The sequence below is a fragment of the Pinus tabuliformis genome, chromosome 9 (assembly GCF_031772625.1).
Source record: "Pinus tabuliformis cultivar Carrire ecotype Pingquan chromosome 9, CPIR1, whole genome shotgun sequence".
Lineage (NCBI taxonomy): Eukaryota > Viridiplantae > Streptophyta > Pinopsida > Pinales > Pinaceae > Pinus > Pinus tabuliformis.
The window spans coordinates 2,024,706,356-2,024,731,963 of record NC_142307.1 but is presented as its reverse complement, the minus strand read 5'-3'; the positions used below and the strand labels follow the sequence as shown (position 1 = coordinate 2,024,731,963).

The 25,608-nt window shown below is 39.5% G+C and overlaps 2 protein-coding genes across 2 annotated transcripts; both read left to right on the top strand.

Annotated features, from left to right (window-relative positions):
* The first annotated feature begins 17,053 nt into the window (after window positions 1-17,053).
* On the top strand, window positions 17,054-18,937 carry LOC149157201 (putative rhamnogalacturonate lyase B). The gene is made up of 2 exons (XM_089445014.1): window positions 17,054-18,654; window positions 18,839-18,937. Exons 1-2 carry the CDS (start codon window positions 17,068-17,070, stop codon window positions 18,935-18,937), a joined length of 1,686 nt encoding a protein of 561 aa, XP_089301140.1. The 5' UTR covers window positions 17,054-17,067.
* Window positions 18,938-22,213: 3,276 nt separating this feature from the next.
* Window positions 22,214-25,016, top strand: LOC149157200 (putative rhamnogalacturonate lyase B). Its single transcript, XM_089445013.1, has 3 exons — window positions 22,214-22,267; window positions 22,637-24,733; window positions 24,918-25,016. Exons 1-3 carry the CDS (start codon window positions 22,214-22,216, stop codon window positions 25,014-25,016), a joined length of 2,250 nt encoding a protein of 749 aa, XP_089301139.1.
* The last annotated feature ends 592 nt before the right edge of the window (window positions 25,017-25,608 follow it).

Below are 25,608 nucleotides of genomic sequence, written 5' to 3'. Positions count from 1 at the left end.
AGCCCGTGGAGAATATGTGAGATGAGAGGTGTGTGGAATTATGTTGTTGTAATCTCCTGTTGAGTAATAAGATTTCCGATGCCTCCGTTTGGTGGATGTAGCCCAGATTGGTTGGGTGAACCACGTTAAAATCTCTGTCTTCATGTTGGTTTATGCTGTGTATGCTTATTTAGTTTTCGCTGTGGAGATTGTTTGCTCCTACAATTGGTATCGGAGCCTGCGAGGCCAAGTCTGCTGCGCATATACATAGTACCGTGGCATCTATTGCCTGTGCCCGAGAGGCTAAGAGGCCAAGTCTGCTGCGCAAATACCAGTGCGTTAGACTAACCATGGACTAGTGCGTCCGACTGACTGTGGACCAGTGCATTGAACTAGCTGTGGAACTGCGTGGCTGTGGCTGTGCACGTAGATTTATACAAAGCGTTGTTGGAGCGGTGACTATGGTTGTGGTTGTGCATGTAACTATGTGGTTGTGGCTGTGGAACTGTGTGGTTGTGGCTGTGCACGCAGATTTATACAAAGCACTATTGGAGCGGTGAAAGGTAGCGGCGTTGGAGTTATTAAAATGTCGAAATGATTTATACAAAGCATTGTTGGAGTTATTAAAATTGTTGAAATAATTTGGAACATTTTTTTTTAAAAATTGGTCTTTAAAAAGGGACAAAAACGTTTTCACATGGGTCGCTATTGAACATTACAACAAAAAGTTGATTTTTGAAAGCTTTGCTACAACTATCATGAATTTTTTTTGTTTTTTATGTTTAAAACAAAAAAAACAAAGCTTTTGTATTAGATATGATATTATATCTATATCAGATTTTGTTTTTTAAATGGTAATATGCCATGACATTATAAGGCAAAGGCATTTTATTGATGAAAGGCAGTTTTTTTTTAAATACAAACTTCATTTATTACAAGTTGCAATTGGAGATTTTGTGTGACACAACATGGAAAAAACTCAAAGTGCTCGATTTGAGATCGAGAAGTTCAATGGCAAAAACAACTTCGCAATCTGGAAAGTGAAGATGTATGATATACTCGTGCAACAAGGCGTGGCGAAGGCCTTGTTGGGAAAAGCCAAACAGACTTACACCATGACAGATGATGAATGGAGTGACTTGGATGAAAGAGAACTGAGCGAAATTCGATTGTGTTTGGCAGATGATGTTTTGTTTAACATCGTGTCAAAGAAAACTGCTACTGGTTTGTGGACAAAGCTTGAAAAGTTGTACATGACGAAATCCTTAACCAATAGGATTCTTCTGAAGTGACAGTTGTACAGTTTGCACATGAAGGAAGGTACATCTATTACTGATCATTTGAATACCTTTAATACTCTCCTGGTGTAGTTAGAAAGTATAGAAGTAAAATTTGAATTAGAAGATAAAGCTATAACTTTATTATGCTCATTGCTCGAGTCACGGGATCATTTTGTTACTTCTATTAGTCTTAGTTCATCAGAAACCCTTGAATTTGATGATGTTGTTGGAGCTTTGTTGTCCGAAGAAACAAGGAAGAGGTCAAATTAAAAACCTATACATTAGAAGAAATGATGGTCAGAGGTCATTCTAAAGAAAGACGCTTCAGTAAGCACAAGAACTCGTGTTCAAAACCGAAAGGGAAGAAGAGTAAGGTAAAGTGCTGGTTTTGTGGCAAATCAGGACATTTGAAGAAGGACCGTTGGAAGAGACAGAAAACATCCAAAGAAGACTCTTCGAAAAGAAGAAAGAAGCAAACACGACAAATACAGGTTCGGCATCCATTTCAGGTATGAGTGATGAAGTGTTATCAATTAGTTTGTCTAATCATGATCAACATTGGTTGTTAGATTTTGGTGCATCAAATCACATGTGCATTCATAGAGAATGGTTTAAAACTTATAAATCAATCAATGATGGAGTAGTTTACATGGGAAATGATGTCACATGTAAAATTGTGGGAATTGGAAGCATCCAGCTTAAAATGTTTGATGGGACAAATAAAATTCTAACTGATGTAAGACATGTACCTGAACTAAGAAAAAACCTCATTTCACTAGGAGTACTAGACACTAATGGATATAAAACTTTTATGCAAGGTGGAGTAATGAAAGTTAATAAAGGAATTTTACTAGTAATGAAAGCAAAGAAGGTTGGAAATCTTTTTCAGTTAGAAGGAAGAACAGAGTCAGATCATGTTTCTACAGTATCTGAAAACGACAGTAATTCTATTCGTTTATGGCATCAAAGGTTGGGCCATATGAGTGAAAGAGGTTTAAAGATTTTATTTGATCATAAGTTACTTCCTAGTTTAAAGTCTGTTAAGTTAGATTTCTGCAAACATTGTATATATGGGAAACAAAGCAAGCAGAAGTTTAAAACTGGAAAACATACTAGTAAGGGAATCCTTGATTATATCCATTCTGATGTTTGGGGTCCATCTCCTACAACATTATATGGAGGATCGTCATATTTTGTATCTTTTATTGATGATTTCTCTAGAAAAGTGTGGGTCTACATGTTAAAGAAGAAGTCTGATGTATTCATAGTTTTCAAACAGTTTAGAGCATTAGTTGAAAACATCACTGGAAGAACCATTAAATGTTTAAGAACTGACAATGGTGGTGAGTTTACTTCAAAGGAATTTGATAATTATTGCAAGGACGCTGGGATCGAAAGACATAAAACCACTATATGTACTCCTCATCAAAATGGAGTTGTTGAACGCATGAACATGACTCTTTTAGAGAGAGCAAGAAGTATGCTTAGTAATGCCAATTTGCAGCAGGAATTGTGGACAGAAGCAGTTTCTACAACTTGCTATTTGATAAATCGATCACCATCAACTGCAATAGGATGCAAAATTCCTCAAGAGGTATGGAAAGTTCATGCTTGTGATTATTCTAAACTGAAAGTTTTTGGTTGTGATGCATATGCTCTAGTTCCAAAACATCAGCGTTCTAAATTAGATCCTAAATCAAAAAGATATATCTTTGTTGGATATGGTGATGGGACTAAGGGATACAGATTGTGGGATCCTACTACTCACAAGATCATCATTAACAGAGATGTTAAATTTAATGAATCTTCACTTGAAAATCTAGATGTAGATGATAAATTGAAACAGGATAATGTATCTAAGCTTCAACACATTCAGTTTGAAACCAGTTCAAATACTGATGATAGTCAAGATGAACAAGTTTCAGATGAAGATCATGAACAAGTTTCAGATGCAGATCATGAACATGTTTCAGATGCAGATCATGAAGAAGTTCCTACAGATAATAATCAACAAATTGTGGAAGTACCAGAAACATCTTTAAGGAGGTCCACAAGAATCAAACGTCCTCCTAAAAGGTATGATGATTATGTTACTTCAATTTCTTTAACCACTAATGATGATGAACCTTTATGTTACCAGGAAGTTGTAGAAGGTTCTAAAAGTGAAAAGTGGAAAGAAGCTATGAAGGACGAGATGATGGCATTAGTCAAGAATGGCACATGGGATCTGGTAGAACTTCCCAAAGACAAAAAAACTGTGGGATGTAAATGGGTTTACAAATTGAAAAGGGGTGTTGATGATACAGAGGACAGGTACAAAGAAAGGCTGGTTGCAAAATGTTTTTCTCAGAAAGCAGGCATTGATTTTCATGAGATATTTTCACCAGTTGTAAAAATTATTTCAATTCGAATTGTATTAGCATTAGTTTCTTTACTTGATTTAGAATTACAGCAACTAGATGTTAAAATTGCATTTTTACATGGAGATTTAGATGAGGAGATTTACATGGAACAACCGGAAGGGTTTGTTCAAAATCGCAACAAGAAATTTGTCCGCAGGCTCAAGAAATAATTGTATGGTCTGAAGCAGTCACCTCGACAATGGTACAAGAAATTTGATTCTTTCATGATGAGTCAAAATTATATAAGAAGTGAATATGATCATTGTGTTTACTTTAATAAATTAAGTAATGGCATGTTCATTATCTTAGTGTTGTATGTTGACGATATTGTTTTAGCAAGCAAAAGCATAATAGAGATCAACAGGTTAAAGGCTCAGATGGCTAGGACATTTGATGTGAAAGATCTAGGAGTAGCAAGACAGATTTTGGGCATGGATATTTTCAGAGGCAGGAGCAATGGTAAGTTGTGGCTATCACAACAGAAGTATATTGAGAAAATACTCTTGAGGTTTGGTATGAACAATGTGAAGCCTGTTTCAGTCCCTTTAGCTTCCCATTTTAAGCTTTCTTCAAGTTTATGTCCTAATACAAATGAAGAAAAGGACTATATGTCTCAAATTCCATATGCCAATGTAGTAGGTTGTTTGATGTATGCGATGGTTTGTACTCGACCAGATATTTTCCATGCAGTTGGGGTTGTCAGCAGGTATATGGCAAATCCAGGAAAAGAACACTGGTCAAAAGTGAAATGGGTGCTTTGGTATCTGAGAGGCACCAATGATTACTGTATCACTTATAACAGGAGTAGTGAATTTGTTTGCAGATATGTTGATTCCGATTTTGCAGGTGATTTGGATAAGAGAAGGTCAACATCATGGTATGTCTTTACTCTTGCAGGTGGAGCTATTAGCTGGATGTCAAAGCTACAGAACATTGTTGCTTTATCCACTACTGAAGCAGAATACGTAGTTGCTTCACATGCTTGCAAAGAAGTGATTTGGTTGAAAGGTTTGTTTGGTGAGTTTGGTAGGTCACCGGACAACATCAAGTTATTTTGTGATAGTCAAAGTGCAATTTATTTGGCTAAGAATCCGGCCTATCATAGTAAATCAAAGCATATACCTATTAAGTACCATTTTGTAAGACAAGTTATCACTGAAAGGGGAGTCTCTCTTGAAAAAGTGCATACAAAGGAAAACTGTGCAGACATGTTCACGAAACCAATTTTGTTAGAGAAGCTACGTTGGTGTCTAGCTTCTCTTGGCTTGCAGAAAAGATAAAATAATAAAGGAACAGGGTATCAGGGTAATTGTTGTCAAGGTGGAGATTGTTGAGATTTTCTGTTAATTAAATTTGGAAAAAATCTCATGAATGTGACAACAATAGGATTTGTTACTAAATTAGCTCCATTTATTCTTGAGGAGGAGTTATTGCATCCTATATTTGTTGTGAGAGAATTTATGATTTAGTTTTCTTCTCCCAGCTATAAAATGTTAGCCCGTGGAGAATATGTGAGATGAGAGGGTGTGAGGAATTATGTTGTTGTAATCTCTTGTTGAGTAATAAGATTGTCGATGCCTATGTTTGGTGGACGTAGCCCAGATTGGTTGGGTGAACCACGTTAAAATCTTTGTGTCTTCATGTTGGTTCATGTTGTGTATGCTTATTTAGTTTCCTCTATGGAGATTGTTTGCTCCTACACTAATGTTGTTAAAAACCAATCAGATCAAGTCAATGTGTTGAGTACATAACTAGTCATATTTGATTGAGTTATAGAAGGGACCCTGTTATAGCTCCAAATCTCACCCTTGATATTTTAGATGTTGCATTTATGGCCTAGGGCAACCCCTCCTTCCAGACTTGGTCCAAATACTTAAAAAACAATGTTTTATTCCCTACACGCGACATTTCCCTGAGCTAAACGCGTGTGTATGCAAGTCAGTGTATACCCAACCCGCGTATATGTCTTAAAACACTTAAAAAATTAAATCTCCTTAATTTCAGGCGGAGATCACAGGTTTTACCTATTGAATACCTATTAGTGCCTGTGGCCCCAACTGTTCCTAGCGAATTCCCAATTAAAAGACTACTTTGGGAGAAGTATAAAAAGGCTTCAATGGGAAGGCCTTAAGGAGGAGAGAAGAGAGAGAATTACTTTGTTGAGATTATCCTTGATCAAGTTTGAAGACCCCTGTGCTTCCAGCACTTCCCGCACTACAGGAAACCCTTGTTTCCTTGAGTTTTGATGTCATTTCACTAGTTGAGATATCCTTGTGTGAGTTATGGAAGGAGCTTTTTGAAGACTTGGGATTGGACAGACTTGGAGGACGGTTCCGCTTGGAGCCAACAAGAGGAATATTCAGGTGATATCATTCCTTGCTTTTTTTGAGTTATCTGCAATAAAGAAACATTTGTCTTGTTCCTGAAATCAATCTTCTTTATGCATATGATGTTATTGTTATGGTTCACATATGAATAAATGTTTCAATGTATAATTAACCATCTTTCAATATGTTATGAAGTTGATTTCTATATGATACTTTGTCCATATATTTCTATGCTTCTTTGAATTGTTCGTTTTACAAGTTCAAGGATCAAGAGGAACTCCAATAGGGTTTGGACCCTGGTTGGATCTACCTGAACGAAGGACCCCCAGGTGCACCTCTCTTTGCATATTTTTCTTATTTAAGTATCATGTATGCATGGAATGCTTGTCTTTTACTGTAGATAACCCCTCGCTCTGCTAGGGTGTTGACCCAAATCCCTAGGGGACTTAGTCCCTCAACAGACCCCCCTTTGAATTGAGAGGCCTAGCTCTCAATTCAAACATTTGTTAGAGGTTACCTTAGAGTTTTTCCAACAGCTATGGTTTTCTCTAAGATATAATAGTGTGGATGTTCATTTGGTTTATTATGGCTAAGGAAATTTGCAAAGGTAATGACAAAGGCCTTAGAAAGGAAAAATGACATGTTTTGGAAATTTATTTATGAAAATAATGGAAATTATGAGAAAAGGAAGGTGAAAGGTCACAAATTTCATGTGAGGAGGAAAATGAAAGAAAATAATGGAAAATTGAAGAAAATAGAGGCCTAATTAATAAAAAGGCTTATGAGGATCAATTGGTACCTTTTGTTTGTTTAGTTTTTGAGCTCTCTCACTATTCTCTCTTTCACACTCTTGGACACTTAGAGTTTTCTTGGAGCACTTCAACATTGGATCAAGAAGAGCAAAGAAAGCAAAGGAAAGAAAAGGAAAGCAAGGATTAAGCAAGGAAGAGTAGGATCAAGTAGCTATAATGAGATTATTTGCAGGTATCGATTTTCATGTGTGATTTCCTTGCTGCATTGGCATGCATGGTTATGCATGTGTATTCTTGGTTCTCTTGTTGTCATGGGCATGGGTTTTTCCAGGTGTGATAGTGTTCTTCAGCCTTGCCTTTCCATTTCCAGATAACCATGGTGTGATGGGTTTCTCATATTTTTGTTGAGTTGGATTTCCATATGGATTCGAAACTAAGTGAGATGCATAAATCAAAGAAAAAACACATGGCCTAGTAATCCTTGAACTAGATTTGTAGGTTGCAGTAAAGATGGATTTTGTGTTGCCTTGGTGGGCATAGGAATCCTCGACTAGTGAATGATGGGATATACAATAAATCCTAGAGGTGGGTGATCTACATTAGGCCTAGGAATCCTGGGATGGGACATACAGTAAATCCTGGAGAGTGGAGTCTCGAATAGGGCCTAGTGATCTAGTTTGGATTAAGGTAAAGCCCAAAGGTTAGTGTCTTGGTTATGGCCTAGTGATCCCTAAATGAGACTGTGGATTGCCGTAAATCTTAGAGACTATGATCCATGTGGATATTGGTGGCCACCCAACTATTCCATATAGATCTCCAATTAGTTTCATTCATTTCCTTATTTATTTCAGTATTTACTATTTTTAGCAGTTTTTTGGGTTCTAAACTTCTGGAGCAATTTTGACACCCTAAACAACATTTACTTGAGGTTCGAAATAGGCCCATTGTACTTATGGCCTTACCACAAATCCTGTAGTACTCATAGAGATATTTCCAACAAGGTATCATATGCGCCAAACATAGATAATATGACCAAGTTATGACCTTTAGAAGTTGGCTGCCCAAATAACCCCAACCGGGCCCACAAACTCTTGGTGTTCCATCTCCCGAGGTTAGGGTTTTGGTTGTTTAGGGTTTTCCCTAAATGTTCAATAATAAATAGGCCCTTGAACCTCATTTTAACATAGTTCAAAGGCATATAGCTACCACATCTCTTCTCAAACATAAGCGACCATCGCTCGAGCTAGTTTTATTTCCATTTTATTTGTAAGCATATTTTGATATTTGATATTAATGAAATGAAGTGTTATTTCTATTGCATCTCTATATTTTTAGATATATTCGTAATTTTTTTCATTCTTGTTTAAGTTCAGATTAGTGGTATCAAAGTGGTTTCTCTTTCTCTGTTTTCTTTGCATGTCTCCAATGAGGTTGGATATAAGGAGTTAGGGCTCGAACTGGTTGAACCTTTGCCTGTTCTGGTAGGGCTAGCTACTAGAATGAGCATGGTTTGTGGTTACCCTAATTTTTGCCTTCTTTCAGCCTAGGGCAGATTTAGGTGCTAACAAGAAGAGGGAAAGAAAAGCACTTTTGGTCAGAAACCCAACATAAGGTGTTTACCGAATTGAAGCATCACCTATGCTCTACACCATTTCTCACATTAATAGACTTGCAACAACCATTTGAGGTTGAGATAGATGCCTCCGACTATGCAATTGGTGCAATTCTTACTAAGTAGGGGCATCCAATGGCTTACCACAATGAGACACTTTCAGATACAGTATGAAGTATCCCACCTATGAAAAAGAAATGTATTCCATTATGTAGGCCTACCTCCAATGGAAGCATTACATTATTGGGAAGGAAACGGTCATCCATATAGACCATGACCCTTACAATTCATATAGACACAAGGGAAGTTTCATAACGATCACCATCAAAAATTGTCCATATACTTGCAACGGTTCCATTTGAACATTAAGTACAAGAAGGGAAACACCAATAATGTTTGCACACTGCCTCAGTTGACCATCAGTCATGGCGCTGATCACTGTGCTTGAATCCTATGGGAACGAGACTTAAAGGTGGCCGCATCTTTACAAGAGTGATACATAATTTGACTTCACATAACAGACACCCCTGGAAGGTAAGGAAGTTCCATTTTTTCACCTCTAGGATGCACTGTTATACCACCTGGGACATATCTGTGTTCCTTCAAGCGAGCGTGCCAAGATGATTTGGGAGGCACACTACAGTCGAGTCACTTGAGATTTTAGAGTAGAGAAAATAGTGGCAGTACTATAGAAGTATTTTTATTGGCTAAAACTTCGTTATGATGCTGGGAAGTACATTTGATCATGCATTGCATGCACCATAGTCAAACCTTCGTTAGGATGTTGGGAAGTACATTCAATCATGCACTGGCTGTGCCATTGCCAAACCAACCATCAAGAAGCAAGACCTATATAATCCTCTCCCTAGTCCTAGTCAACCTTGGGAATCCATCTCCATGGATTACATGTCATGCCTTCCTTCTAATGAGCACAACAATGACTACGTTTTCATGGTTGTTGAAGAATTCTATAAGATTGCCATGATGGTGGTCTGCAAGAAGAGTATCACAGTATAGGCCATTGCTAAGCTCTTCTTTGAGCAAGTGTGGGTACACTTTGGGATCCCATAGTCCATTGTCTTAGATCAGGACAACATATTCCTATAAAGTGCATTTTGGTCAAGTCTTTGGTCGATGATGGATACCAAACTTACTAATTCCACAACTTTCCACCACCAAACTAATGGTTAAACAGAGGTCGTCAACAGGATGATCATGCACATTCTACGCATGTGCAACTTGAATCATCCATGCACATGGGATGAAAGCCTTGCCTATGTCCAACACAACTACAACAGAGCTCTTGATATCTCAACAAGTCACAACTCCTTTTAGGTAGGGTTGGGATTTCAGCCATTATGTCCCATTGATGTGGCCATACCATTTGTAGCCACTCAGGAAGATTTGGCTCACGTCCAATCTGAAGTCTATAGGGCTAACAACTTCATTGAGTGCATTCAACACATTTGCCAGTATGTCCATGATATATTGTATAGAGCCAATGCTAAGTATAAGCAATGCCATGATCAACATCGGGTGCTGCATTAGTTCAAGGTGGGTGAGAAATTTTAGCTACATTTGCAAAAGGAGCACCTTTTTAGACCCCACTGCAAGCTTTGCTTGCTCCGATATGGGCCATACACCATCATCAAGGATGTAGGGGACAATGACTTTGGGATCAATATTCCACCCTTCCTTGGTCTGCACCCAGTGTTCATTGTAGACCGCCTTTGGCCATACTTTCCACCATTGCTAGACACATCCGACATTGCAAAATAGCTCACACCAACAAATTTAAACCCATACTATCTAGAACAGGCCACAAATGATCAAACCATGGACACACAAATCAAGAACACTCACCAACAGAGGATCCAACTATATTGAGTTGCCAAAGCAGGCCAACTCCTTCACCAAGGCAAGTGGTTCACTGAGGACTATATTCAACAGAAATTTCCTCACCTCATGGAGGATCTGCACGCAAAGGGGATCATTGCTACCTAAGGAGGGAGGACTGATCCAGGTGGATATTGGTGGCCACCCACCTATCACATCTAGATATCTAGTCAGTTGCATTACTGTTGTAGACATTTTTGGGCACTGCAACCCCAAGCATAAAATGTCCATAAACCAAGGGCTCCTAAGTCCCTAAAGGTGTTGTTCCAACCCCTAAAAGAACAAGGTCAACTGATTACAGCATCTCCCAGAAGTTCTCCATGAAAAACTACTCAGAACTGGTCAAAACTGGACCATTTCACCTGCTCCATAGGCAAAGTGTGTTGCATCCCACCTAAATACACACAGTAGGTGCGTTGCATTTCAAAAAGCCCTTCTATGGGGTGGGATGGGCGAGAAGGGACAAATGGCAGGGTCAATCCGCAAGGTGGAGAAGCATGGAATCTTCCAGAAACTTCTCCTGTGACACTTGCCTTTCTGAATTCGACCAGGGATGAGTAAGAGATCATCAATCTCCAAGTGGAATCAAGAAATATCAGAGGGGAGACACTAATCAAATCTCAAAAGCTGACTCACCTCCCTTGTAGACATCTATATATGGATCCCTCATCCCAAAGATCCAGAGGCTAGAATTTCGTATCTTGTAAGGAAGTGCTGCTGGTTTATTGGTGCAATATCATAGTGCTGGGTGATCTAAGCTTTTCATGAGGTGAAGAAGGGCTTCTTGCTGAGAGGATGATGATGGGTCAGAACAATTGGTTGTAACTCTCTTGGCTCTTTCTTGATTATCAATAAAGCTATTCAAGTTTTTCTCCATACTCTTCTGTGATTTATGTTTTATGCATTTGTATGGTCAATTTACATCTAATCCTAGATTGTTTATGATAATAGATCCATGTTCTCATATAGTTTTATGCTACTTTGATTCTACAGGTACTCTGTGAAGCTGGGTATACAAGAAAGCAAGTAGCAAAGGACTATCAGAAGAGAGAGGAATCGAACAAAGAACCAAGCGCAAGACAGAGGTTGGTCTCTTTTATTCTTCTCTCATCTATCTTTCATAAAGGAAAACGAAAGTAGTTTTACTTTGTTTGTTTCTAAGGTAGCTACCAACCTTAGTGGGATTAGTAGTTCTGCATAGACACTTTTCCCTGTAACAAAATGGCGATTCCGCTGGGGAGCGAGTAGATTGTTTGATCATCTACATTTGTTTACTTTATAAACTTACAGACAGAGCCTGAAGTCAAGCCAACTAGCCTTCGAACTGCATTTGCTATTGTTATAGACATTTTTGTGCCTTACAGCATTGAGCATGAAATGTCCATAATCTAAGGGATCCAAAGTCCCTAAACATGTTGTTCCTACCCCTAGAGGAACAAGGCTAACAAACCACATCAATTCATAGAAGTTCTCCACCAGAAACTGCTCAAAAACAAGTCAATTCAGGATCATTTCAGTGGCTACACTAGCTGTTTGCACTGAATGTCAAGGCCAACATTGGCTACCTGCGTTGAATGTCAAAGGGAACACTGGCTACCTGCGCTGAACAAGAATGGACATGTGGCATGCTCATTTCTCAAGGTGTCAAAACGCAAGAAGCTTCCAAAATGACACTTGCCTCAGGGAATTCGACTGGTGATGAGTAAGAGGTTCCAAATATCCAAGTGGAAGCAAGAACCTCCAAGTGGACTCAAGAACTGACAGAGGGAGAGGACACTAGTCAGATCTCAAGCTGACTCATCGTCTCTCCAAACATCTATATATGGATCTCTCCTCCATGAGATCTAGGGGCTGGAATTTTGTTATTGCAAAGAATTGCTGTTGGTTTGAGACTGGAATCATTGGGTGCTTAATGCTTTGAAGGGGCTGAAGATAGGAATTCCATTTGCTGGGAAGGAGATGCTGGATTGGAGCCCTCTGGGTTGTATCTCTTCCTGAACCTTGTTATTCATCAATAAAGCTATCTTGGTTTCTCCTATATGCTGATGTATTTTGATGTATGAATGTATTAGTGTATTTGGTTTATTTCTAATCCTAAACTAGTTATGAATGTGAACATCTGTCTTTGTGTAGTGTTCTTCTCTTGTCTCAAGTAGCTGTTCTCTTGTCGCAAGTAGCTGTTCTCTTGTGATCTTGCAGGAAGTTGAAGCTGGATAAGCAAGAAGGCAAGTAGCTGTGAAAACCCAAAGAGAAGAGAGACCGGATCGAGGGATAAACGGAAGACACCGGTAAGTCTATTGATCTCTCTTCTTTCACATTTCATAAAGGAAGAAACCAGTGTAGCTGTACTCGTTTGTTGCTAAGGCACTGTCACACCTTAGGTGGATAGGATCGTCCTGCATAGGCATTTTTCCCCACAACAAATTGGCGACTCCGCTGGGGATATCTGTTTAGTCATTTTATTTGTGTTTCTATCATTGTTTGTTTCATAGACTCGACAGCAACAATCGAACTGCATCTGCTTTTCCCGGATGCAAAGTAGACAGTTGCTGCTTTGATCCAATCACTGGACTTGTCTATGATCTGAACAATGGACTCACAAATGATTTGATGATCCTTTGTGATAGATATTAGTAGCCCCTCAAAGCATCCCTTTGATTGCACCTTGCTTGTTGCTTTTATTTGGCCTGAAACAATTGATTAAGTAGCAATCTGTGACCCAGAACCTGTGGGAAACGAGAGTTTCTCCTTCAGCGCAGACCCAGTGAATGGATTCTGCATTTCAACGCAGGTCCCGTGAAGGCTACCTGCGCTGAATGTCAAAACCCCTTTGTTGAGGTTGCGCTGAACCAGTTTGTCCTTGAGCAGCTGGGGTTCTCTGCTCTGTTTTGCCTTGTTTTGATCTCTGATTTTTGCATCCTGTAACTAGCATAGGTACCAATCTGATAACTCCTTTTCTCTGCTTAAATTCCGCCTCCTTTTGTACAAAAAGACTGTGAGTGTTTTTATGTGTTTGTGGCGTCATTTACAGTTTTCCTTTGCATGAGCGAAATAGTCATCCTGTAGCCTTGATTCAGATCTGTTGATTGTGATCTTAGAAGAGAGTTCATTGGCTGTTTGCAGATTGATTATACATTTACTCTTGCTTATTGGTTTGAGTTTGTCTCTTTTAAGTGTCGAAACAAGTATTCATTTCGAAAATCGTTAAGTGTTGTAATCTCTTCTACCCTCTCTGATTTCGAAAAAGTAAACTTGTTTGTATTTGTCATTTAAAAGCGAATTCAAAGTTGTACAAAAAGCTTTCTTTGTAGGCATCAATACTAAGAAAGCAGAAAACAAACACCTACATTGTGCATTTGCATTTTGATAGTTTGCATGTCTGATTTAGGAAAAGTGCATTAGAGTGTGCTGATTGCTCTTTGAGAAAAGATGGTGTCTTTCTTTTCCCTTAGTAGCTAGGATTTTCAAAGTTGAAAAGATATAAAGCTTGCTTATCATCTTTAGACTGCATTTAGGAATTGTATCATACATCTCGTGGTGAACCTTGAAAGGCAAACTTCTAAAAAGATCAACCTAAAATAAATTGAATGAACTTAACAATGCTTTGCAACATAACGCACAACATAGAGGTCTAGGCTAGAGACGTGTTCCGGCGTCGTAAAGCCTGGTGACTGTCGATCTCGTGGATGGTGGGTGATTCCTCCTGAGGGACGATAGCGCCAGTACGGATTGTGCTCCCACGTACCGTCGCGTATATATTGAGAGACCCCTATAGGCATAAAACCTTTATCCTTAGGAAGCCGTGTCGGCCGCCCTACTGATCGCAATGCACTGAACACAGCATTCAGGAAGATTGACCGCATGTACCCTAAAAAGTATTCTGCGGTTTTGCGAAAATTTTGGCACAGCCTCTGCCTAGAACTCCAGAGCAGTTCCTTTTGGCCTTTTTCAGACTCTATAACGGAAAAAGTCCATCTGAGCATTTGTCACTTCGGGCTCGTTAAAACATCGAAGGAGACTAGAGTCATCTTTAGCTTTTTCTCGACTCTTTAAAATTGAAAAAGCAAGTTGTGTCCAAGTGTCATTAAAATTTATTTTAAACGGAATAATCATCACCTTTCCCTCGTTGATCTTCGAAGTTAGTCTACCTTCATCACAAAGTTCTTGTAGAATCGCTAGAAAATCTTTTGGATAGACTAAATATGTCTGAACAACCGTCGACATCCAGGACTGTGTCATCCGACACAGCAGCGGCGGAGCCTCCTGCCGCTACTCCAACGATGTTCGCTGGTATACCATCTATCCCGGCAAATTGTCAACAACAAGCTGGAGTCCAATCAGAGACTGTTTCGATGACATGGTTAGTTCCTATTTCTTCATCCGGATTATCATCTGGTATTTCTTATGTTGAAACTCAACAAATTGATCCAATGTGTCTTCAAAGGCCAATCTACCCTTTAAGTACTGGATTGCCACCATATGGAGGGCAGTATGCCTTTTCATCGTTCCCCCCTGGAGAACAACCATATGGGAGTTTGCAACAAAGTTCAGGTCAAACTGGAATTACATCCAGCGGATGGGTACCGATACTGCCTCAGCAACCAAGGGTTGCATATTCAATGCAACCAGTCCACCCTGTGTCGAATGTTGCCACTATACCTGGTATGGTGATTGCGTCGCAAGTACAAGCGCTACCTGTTGTATGTCAACCCCAAGTTTCTCAGGTTGCAATACAACAACCTCTTGTCTCAACGACTCAATCACAACCTCAGGTTAGTGCCTCCTTATCTGGAGCGACTCAGGATCAAACAAGTACTGTGACTCCTCATCTTGGTCAATCATCCAGTATTGGTCAACAGCAAATGGTTCAACAACCAGAGCTGGTTCAAACTCAACAACCCCCATTCCAGCAATCATATCAAGGACCTGAGCAACAAGTCTTTGTAAGTTATGGGCAATCGTATTTCCAAAGCGGTAATCAACAACCATATTATAATGGTTATGCCCATCAACCTTGTCAAAGTTTCCAGCATCAAATACATTATGCTGGTATGCAAAGACCCACTGCTCAGGCGATTCCATCTTATCCTGGGTATGCTTCGCCTAACCTGAATCAACAGTTGCCCTTTGTAGCAACTCTAGAATTACCAGATCTAAACCGGCTAACGAATGATCCAATTGCTTATGCCCCTTGGTGGCCAGCGATTTCGCATAAACTTCCGTCAGATATTCTTTGGGATTGTCTTTTCACAATCTGTAACTTCTTTCACAAAGCAGGGTGCCACAATGGATTGAAAGATTTGAAAAATATTTATGATAAAGTTCATGTTCACACCTTGTTCATGCTGCGGAGTACTTGGTAATTGCTTTGACAGACCTTGGGACTAGTTTCAAACTTGTAGAAATTGTCCATGAAGGAATTCAGAAATACTCTGAAGCTCTAAAAGCAGATAGCTGCTATGTTGTTGCTTAGTATAATTTGGGGTGGTTTATTAAGAAATGAGCATATCGAGCCTAAATCTGGCTGAGGCATTGACAATGGATGGAAGAAAGAAGCCTTTGATATTGGCTAGCACCAATGGAGTTATTAATTCCACCTTGCTTTCTAGAGAACATGATGGCACCATGGATGGATCTAAGAAATACAGGGGTTTTTAAAATGACTGATATAAATGAAAATGTCTTGAGTATTATCGAGCACGTTGGTTCATTATTAATGCATATATTGAAGACATGAAAGTGCTCTTTTCAAATGCGGTGATTAATGCCAAGTGTCGAGTAGTTTTATATGCTACAAGGCCGCCATTATTAGTGGCACAAGAGCTGGTTTTAGGTTAACTGGTGTCGTTAAAAGGGTGAGTGCGCATTAAATAGAAATAAAAGAAGGATGGCGCAAATGGCAGAGTTCGAAATAGATGAATTTCCTTTGTCAAGGTGGATGGTATTATTTAGATATTGTCTTCTACAAACGTGGTAACGTGCCGGTTACATGCTCCAGCTGGCGACCAAGAAACTTCTCAAGCTGTAAGCAAGGCTTCATCAGAATTTGAGCTCAAAGTTTACATGCTAGGTGATGCCATGTCCTTTTTGAAGAACATTTCCTTGGATAATATCGCTGAAGATGTTGGTGATTTCCAGCCACAGAAGTTTTGGAGTTTAAAGAATTACCAAAGCACAAGTTAAATTCAGAGGGAGATTGTAAATATTCCAAGAACCATGGCTCTCAGAAGACTTGCGCTACATTAGATTACATTTATCACACTTTTGATAAGTATGTTATTAGTTCTGCACTCTGTAGCGGAAGTGTTAGGGGGGCGATGTGTATTTTGTGGATCAGGGTGCTCACATTGCATTAGATAATGGAATTGTGCGAGTCACCATATCAAAACTAGTGGGGATAATTACAGGCATACGTTATGGAGGGCTTGACAATTTGCTCGAAATTCTCAACAAAGAAACGAACAGAGGATACTGGGATCTCAATTGGAACGAGCCAGGAGGGAAGGATACGTTTGATGTGCCAAGTGCGATATTTTTTAAAGTGGTCAAGGCTAACAAGGATAAGGTTGAAGTCTCTTTCCTCAGGCCATACAATTCTTCAAGCAGTTGGAAGATGGTGCCATTAAATATAGACAAAAGGTTTGTTTTGCTTCGAGGGAGCAGTGGGTTTTACACCTATGCGATATATGAGCGTCCAACGGGGTGGCCAGATTTCAATCTCAATCAAACTCGTGTTACATACAAATTGAGGAAAGACAGATTTCACTACATGGCAATTGCTGATAACGAGCAAAGATTGATGCCATCCCCGATGATCGGATGCCAAACAGATGCAACATACTTACATATCCTGAAGCAGTTTTTCTCTCAAATCCTGGGAACCCTAGCCTTCAAGGCGAGGTAGATGATAAGTACCAGTACTCATGTGACAATAGGGAGAACAGAGTCCATGGATGGATCAGCTTTGATCCCATGGTTGGGTTCTGGGTCATCACTCCTAACGATGAATTTCGTAATGGAGGTCCAATAAAACAAAACTTGACATCCCATGTTGGGCCAACATCGCTTGCAATGTTTCATAGTGCTCATTATGCGGGTGAAGAGCTATGTCCTAAGTTTCGTTCTGGAGAAGCGTGGCAAAAGGTTTTTGGCCCAGTCTTCATTTATCTTAATTCTTCATCAAGAGAGGCTCACCCATTCTCCTTGTGGCAAGATGCAAAGTTACAGATGATAAAGGAGGTACAAAGTTGGCCTTATGGGTGGCCTGAATCTCCATTATTTAGAAAGAGACCAGAACGAGGATATATTACTGGACAACTGTTAGTACATGATAAATATGCTGTTGAGGATGTTCACCTTGCTCGTTTTGCTTTTCTGGGATTGTCCACACCTGGGGAAAAGGGCTCTTGGCAAAAAGAGAGTAAGAGCTACCAATTTTGGAGTCAAGCTGATGAGAATGGGCTTTTCTCTATAGAAAATGTTTGCCCTGGTACCTACAATCTCTATGGTTGGGTGCTGGGTGTTCTTGGTGACTATATGAAAGAAGGCTTGATTAACATATATTCAGGTTGTAGGATAGATGTTGGGATTTTGATCTATGAGCCCCCAAGAGATGGCCCTACTATATGGGAGATAGGTTTACCAGATCGCACTGCTGCAGAATTTTTCATTCCAGATCCCAAGCCTTGCCACATCAACAAACTATTTCTCAATCATCCTGAAAGGTTCCGGCAATATGGCCTTTGGGAAAGATATTCTGAAATCTTCAAAGACAACGATTTGATATATACAGTTGGGACTAGTGACTGGAGAAGAGATTGGTGCTTTGCACACACATGCAGGTTTGAAAATGATGGAAGCTTTCGTCCCGCAACATGGCAAATAAAATTCCAGCTAAGAGGTGTGGAACAAAACAGTCTTTATAAGCTTCGATTAGCAATTGCATCATCAACCAATGCAGCCATTCAGGTTCGATTCAATGATGCAAATATATATAAACCACATTTTGATACCATGCAATTTGGGAAAGATAATGCCATTGCTCGTCATGGCAACCATGGTTTGTACCATCTGTTTAACATTGATGTTTCTGGAAACTGGATCTGTCAACTTATTTGTCTTGTACCCATCCAAATAGCCCGGGCTGAAAACAATGGATTACATCCTTTGCTTGATGGGTTTCAGATACCTCCCCATCACACTTATGCAGATAGCATATCTCTAGCAAACTTGATCTGTTTTAGCTTATATCACGCTGTGTTGAGTCAGTGGGATGGTAAAATTATGGTGGTCTCATCAATTGTAGTTGGTTCATCTATTGGAGGTTCATGTTATAGGGAATGTGATTCTGAATCTCAGCATAGCATAGGTGAAACTGAAGATTGGCAACATCAGCTATTCAATTTTGTGAGAAGTTTAAAGGAAGACTGTGGTTTATTTAAATCACACAGCAGTTTCGTAGCGCGCTACGAAACTGCTGTAGGTGATGATTTTAAAGTGCAGAGCAGCTAGTGTGATACTGTGAGCGGGAGTTGAGGAAGAGAAGCACCTGTCTATTAATATCACTTACAGCACATCTGAAACATGGCAGCATTCCATGTCTGGGGTTATTAAAAGATTTGGGAACAGGCTGCTATACTTTGGGAGAATGTGGGAAACAAAGACCGTGAAAACAGAGCATTCTTCTTGATCAATTAATAAGCATACACGTAACTAGAATCCAAAGCTAGTTCGTTCTGTGTACTCTCCTTCAAAGATACTTCAACCTAAACAGCTAAAGGACATGTGTCAAGAGCTAGAAAAGCATAATGCGACAAGGAGCAAAGATTTAGGATTTTGATTAAATGAAAACCATTTGTGATTTCAGTTTAGATATGTTGTAATTAATAAATTAGTTAGGCACTAGATAGGGATAGTGAATAGCCACCTTCGAGGCTCCCCTCATGCTGGAGGAGGAAGCTCGAGGTGGATAAGTTTGTTTGCCTATAAAGGGATCAGAGGAGAATGTAGAAGGGGTTGGATATTTTATAGAAAAACAGAGTTGTTTTGGGCCATTGTAAGACCTTTTTGACAGTAATAGTAAAACAGTGTTATTCTCTTCTCAAGATTCTCGATGGATTGTCATGTTCAAATATAATGATGGTGTTTTATACTTTATGTTATTTTATAGTCTTGTTGTAATGCAATCACTCAGAATTCATAATCATATGCTCTGACTTCCTGTGTATTCAGCAAGCTATGTTTTGGTGAAGCATGCTTGAACAACTAATGCAAAGAGCCTTGACTTCCATGAAATGACTGTGCTTTTGTCTATTAGATGTGAGAGACTCCATAGCCCAATGAATACTTATTTGATATGTATCCAACCAGCTATATTTATATAAATGTATGAAGAGTTAGCCCTCTGTTGTTGTGATTAATTTCCTATCAAAAGCCTGTGAGAGAGCCCTCTCTGATTAGGAAGGCTAATTCCTAGTCTAAAGTCTGGTCTGAAACAGTTACACGAAGCCTTGCTTGGTTGCAGCCCCTAGTACTGGTTTTGTGATAACATTTTGGTGCGTCTGCCGGGAGCTTAAGATTGAATTTCTGAAGGTAGCAGGAGTTCAAATGATTTTTAAGGCTGCAAAACTACCTTGGCGACTCCATTGTTGAAGAATTCAAGGTTTATATATTCATGGTGATTCCACTCGAGTTATGAAAGACCCAGAAGCTGCCCTTCTTTGTTCAAGGTATGCATGCATAGATTTCTCAGGAATTCATGGTTTCCCAAATTATTTTCCCAAGGATGCATACTTTCTAAGGAATGGTCCAAAATTCAACGGGGAGGATTTAAGTTGTACCTTGAATCATATATCAGATTTTTGTGAATTTACACAGCTTCTTAGAGTTAAACATGAGGATGTTTGCATTATGTTATTCTATGATTCACTTCAAGGGAAATGCAAACAGTGGGTTGAATGCTTGCCTGCCGAATCCATTAAGTCATTTCAAGACCTTTGGCTCATGTTTTTGGAGGAATGGACAGATAGGACAGAGGAGGTGGCAGACTCTCCTTCAGTTGAAGGTTTTAGACAATGGAATAATGATCACAATAAAGAAGAAACAAATGAATATTTTTCTTTGTCCTTATCCTCATATCTGAAATCCTTTGACTGCAAGTCAGAGGATAAGATGAAATTTTTTGATGAATTTGCCAAAGATATTGAGAAAGAAATTGAAGGTTTAGAAGGACAAATTCAAGCATACAGTTTTCATGATCATGATTATTATTCTCAAAAGTTTTCTGTGACAGAGCGCAAGGAGACTATGCTGCTTCCATTCTCTTTCATGATTGAGGAGCTGAACACTGTGATTGAAGATCAGTTTGCACAGCTGGAAAGTTTCAAGGAAGGACAAGCTGATCATGTGTTCTGGGACCCTATAGCTGATTACATGGAAGAGTTTTACTCTCCAGTGTTTCAGTTTTCATATGAAGATCAGAGAATATTTCAGTGGCAGTGGTCTTTACACTATCACATTGGATTTGAAATCCGATACAGTCAGAGAAGATTTCAGTGGCAGCAGTCATTACACTATCACATTGACCCTGAACTCCAGGACAGTCAAAGAAATCAAATATCAGATGAGGCTAATGATTGGCTGCATTGGAAGTTTCATATTGATTGAGCTGAAGAAGTTGAAATGGTTAGGGTAGGTAGGTAGGTAAATTGCAAATAAGCTCAAGGTTGACTGAGCATTTCTTTTTCAGTAGATGTAGCTTTCTTTCTCCTACAGTCATGCTGGTCAAGCAAATTTCTGTCTGTCACAAATGGACGAGGCACTGGAGCTGCATGTTCTTAGCGCACCACAAGGGCACACTATCCCAAGTGGAGCCACTGTTATCACTGAAAATGCTGTTGTCAAAATTTTTTTTAGTCTAGCTTAAAGTCAGGGTATTTTCGCAGCGCCAGAATTCTTTTTAGCAGTTTCGCAGCGCTACCTGTTTGAGTGGTTTCGTAGCGTGCTACGAAACTGGGGATTTGTTTGAGTTTTCAGTGAAGGTCCAAATCCTAGCATGCTTATTTTACAGAGTTCTACTTCCCTCCAGGAATGTTGATGAGAGCAGTGGCAGTATGTTCAAGGAGACACCTTATGATGACGCAGCTATTGTAGGATTGCCATCAAATACATTAAGGGAGTTATCTCTGAATTCTGGCTCATGGGTGATTGTGAAAGATGTACATACTAATGTGGGAGACTTGCAGGAGATTTTGTGTTGAATTCTCTAGACAAAGAATCTATTAAATTTTATAAGTCATAGAGTGTTTGACATTTGGGATTGTCTTTTCACAATCTGTAACTTCTTTCACAAAGCAGGGCGCCACAATGGATTGAAAGATTTGAAAAATATTTATGATAAAGTTCATGTTCACACCTTGTTCATGCTGCGGAGTACTTGGTAATTGCTTTGACAGACCTTGGGACCAGTTTCAAACTTGTAGAAATTGTCCATGAAGGAATTCAGAAATACTCTGAAGCTCTAAAAGCAGATAGCTGCTATGTTGTTGCTTAGTATAATTTGGGGTGGTTTATTAAGAAATGAGCATATCGAGCCTAAATCTGGCTGAGGCATTGACAATGGATGGAAGAAAGAAGCCTTTGATATTGGCTAGTACCAATGGAGTTATTAATTCCGCCTTGCTTTCTGGAGAACATGATGGCACCATGGATGGATCTAAGAAATACAGGGGTTTTTAAAATGACTGATATAAATGAAAATGTCTTGAGTATTATCGAGCATGTTGGTTCATTATTAATGCATATATTGAAGACATGAAAGTGCTCTTTTCAAATGCGGTGATTAATGCCAAGTGTCGAGTAGTTTTATATGCTACAAGGCCGCCATTATTAGTGGCACAAGAGCTGGTTTTAGGTTAACTGGTGTCGTTAAAAGGGTGAGTGCGCATTAAATAGAAATAAAAGAAGGATGGCGCAAATGGCAGAGTTCGAAATAGATGAATTTCCTTTGTCAAGGTGGATGGTATTATTTAGATATTGTCTTCTACAAACGTGGTAACGTGCCGGTTACATGCTCCAGCTGGCGACCAAGAAACTTCTCAAGCTGTAAGCAAGGCTTCATCAGAATTTGAGCTCAAAGTTTACATGCTAGGTGATGCCATGTCCTTTTTGAAGAACATTTCCTTGGATAATATCGCTGAAGATGTTGGTGATTTCCAGCCACAGAAGTTTTGGAGTTTAAAGAATTACCAAAGCACAAGTTAAATTCAGAGGGAGATTGTAAATATTCCAAGAACCATGGCTCTCAGAAGACTTGCGCTACATTAGATTACATTTATCACACTTTTGATAAGTATGCTATTAGTTCTGCACTCTGTAGCGGAAGTGTTAGGGGGGCGATGTGTATTTTGTGGATCAGGGTGCTCACATTGCATTAGATAATGGAATTGTGCGAGTCACCATATCAAAACTAGTGGGGATAATTACAGGCATACGTTATGGAGGGCTTGACAATTTGCTTGAAATTCTCAACAAAGAAACGAACAGAGGATACTGGGATCTCAATTGGAACGAGCCAGGAGGGAAGGATACGTTTGATGTGCCAAGTGCGATATTTTTTAAAGTGGTCAAGGCTAACAAGGATAAGGTTGAAGTCTCTTTCCTCAGGCCATACAATTCTTCAAGCAGTTGGAAGATGGTGCCATTAAATATAGACAAAAGGTTTGTTTTGCTTCGAGGGAGCAGTGGGTTTTACACCTATGCGATATATGAGCGTCCAACGGGGTGGCCAGATTTCAATCTCAATCAAACTCGTGTTACATACAAATTGAGGAAAGACAGATTTCACTACATGGCAATTGCTGATAACGAGCAAAGATTGATGCCATCCCCGGATGATCGGATGCCAAACAGATGCAACATACTTACATATCCTGAAGCAGTTTTTCTCTCAAATCCTGGGAACCCTAGCCTTCAAGGCGAGGTAGATGATAAGTACCAGTACTCATGTGACAATAGGGAGAACAGAGTCCATGGATGGATCAGCTTTGATCCCATGGTTGGGTTCTGGGTCATCACTCCTAACGATGAATTTCGTAATGGAGGTCCAATAAAACAAAACTTGACATCCCATGTTGGGCCAACATCGCTTGCAATGTTTCATAGTGCTCATTATGCGGGTGAAGAGCTATGTCCTAAGTTTCGTTCTGGAGAAGCGTGGCAAAAGGTTTTTGGCCCAGTCTTCATTTATCTTAATTCTTCATCAAGAGAGGCTCACCCATTCTCCTTGTGGCAAGATGCAAAGTTACAGATGATAAAGGAGGTACAAAGTTGGCCTTATGGGTGGCCTGAATCTCCATTATTTAGAAAGAGACCAAAACGAGGATATATTACTGGACCACTGTTAGTACATGATAAATATGCTGTTGAGGATGTTCACCTTGCTCGTTTTGCTTTTCTGGGATTGTCCACACCTGGGGAAAAGGGCTCTTGGCAAAAAGAGAGTAAGAGCTACCAATTTTGGAGTCAAGCTGATGAGAATGGGCTTTTCTCTATAGAAAATGTTTGCCCTGGTACCTACAATCTCTATGGTTGGGTGCTGGGTGTTCTTGGTGACTATATGAAAGAAGGCTTGATTAACATATATTCAGGTTGTAGGATAGATGTTGGGATTTTGATCTATGAGCCCCCAAGAGATGGCCCTACTATATGGGAGATAGGTTTACCAGATCGCACTGCTGCAGAATTTTTCATTCCAGATCCCAAGCCTTGCCACATCAACAAACTATTTCTCAATCATCCTGAAAGGTTCCGGCAATATGGCCTTTGGGAAAGATATTCTGAAATCTTCAAAGACAACGATTTGATATATACAGTTGGGACTAGTGACTGGAGAAGAGATTGGTGCTTTGCACACACATGCAGGTTTGAAAATGATGGAAGCTTTCGTCCCGCAGCATGGCAAATAAAATTCCAGCTAAGAGGTGTGGAACAAAACAGTCTTTATAAGCTTCGATTAGCAATTGCATCATCAACCAATGCAGCCATTCAGGTTCGATTCAATGATGCAAATATATATAAACCACATTTTGATACCATGCAATTTGGGAAAGATAATGCCATTGCTCGTCATGGCAACCATGGTTTGTACCATCTGTTTAACATTGATGTTTCTGGAAACTGGATCTGTCAACTTATTTGTCTTGTACCCATCCAAATAGCCCGGGCTGAAAACAATGGATTACATCCTTTGCTTGATGGGTTTCAGATACCTCCCCATCACACTTATGCAGATAGCATATCTCTAGCAAACTTGATCTGTTTTAGCTTATATCACGCTGTGTTGAGTCAGTGGGATGGTAAAATCATGGTGGTCTCATCAATTGTAGTTGGTTCATCTATTGGAGGTTCATGTTATAGGGAATGTGATTCTGAATCTCAGCATAGCATAGGTGAAACTGAAGATTGGCAACATCAGCTATTCAATTTTGTGAGAAGTTTAAAGGAAGACTGTGGTTTATTTAAATCACACAGCAGTTTCGTAGCGCGCTACGAAACTGCTGTAGGTGATGATTTTAAAGTGCAGAGCAGCTAGTGTGATACTGTGAGCGGGAGTTGAGGAAGAGAAGCACCTGTCTATTAATATCACTTACAGCACATCTGAAACATGGCAGCATTCCATGTCTGGGGTTATTAAAAGATTTGGGAACAGGCTGCTATACTTTGGGAGAATGTGGGAAACAAAGACCGTGAAAACAGAGCATTCTTCTTGATCAATTAATAAGCATACACGTAACTAGAATCCAAAGCTAGTTCGTTCTGTGTACTCTCCTTCAAAGATACTTCAACCTAAACAGCTAAAGGACATGTGTCAAGAGCTAGAAAAGCATCATGCGACAAGGAGCAAAGATTTAGGATTTTGATTAAATGAAAACCATTTGTGATTTCAGTTTAGATATGTTGTAATTAATAAATTAGTTAGGCACTAGATAGGGATAGTGAATAGCCACCTTCGAGGCTCCCCTCATGCTGGAGGAGGAAGCTCGAGGTGGATAAGTTTGTTTGCCTATAAAGGGATCAGAGGAGAATGTAGAAGGGGTTGGATATTTTATAGAAAAACAGAGTTGTTTTGGGCCATTGTAAGACCTTTTTGACAGTAATAGTAAAACAGTGTTATTCTCTTCTCAAGATTCTCGATGGATTGTCATGTTCAAATATAATGATGGTGTTTTATACTTTATGTTATTTTATAGTCTTGTTGTAATGCAATCACTCAGAATTCATAATCATATGCTCTGACTTCCTGTGTATTCAGCAAGCTATGTTTTGGTGAAGCATGCTTGAACAGCTAATGCAAAGAGCCTT

What these genes read in the sequence shown, in the direction of transcription:
- LOC149157200 (XM_089445013.1), top strand. Translation starts at nt 22,214, where the DNA reads ATGGCGCAAATGGCAGAGTTCGAAATAGATGAATTTCCTTTGTCAAGG. An exon ending in TTCCTTTGTCAAGGTGGATG is followed by an intron (nt 22,268 to 22,636) that starts GTATTATTTAGA and finishes CGGAAGTGTTAG; the next exon opens with GGGGGCGATGTGTATTTTGT. An exon ending in AACATCAGCTATTCAATTTT is followed by an intron (nt 24,734 to 24,917) that starts GTGAGAAGTTTA and finishes GAAACATGGCAG; the next exon opens with CATTCCATGTCTGGGGTTAT.
- LOC149157201 (XM_089445014.1), top strand. Translation starts at nt 17,068, where the DNA reads ATGCCAAACAGATGCAACATACTTACATATCCTGAAGCAGTTTTTCTC. An exon ending in AACATCAGCTATTCAATTTT is followed by an intron (nt 18,655 to 18,838) that starts GTGAGAAGTTTA and finishes GAAACATGGCAG; the next exon opens with CATTCCATGTCTGGGGTTAT.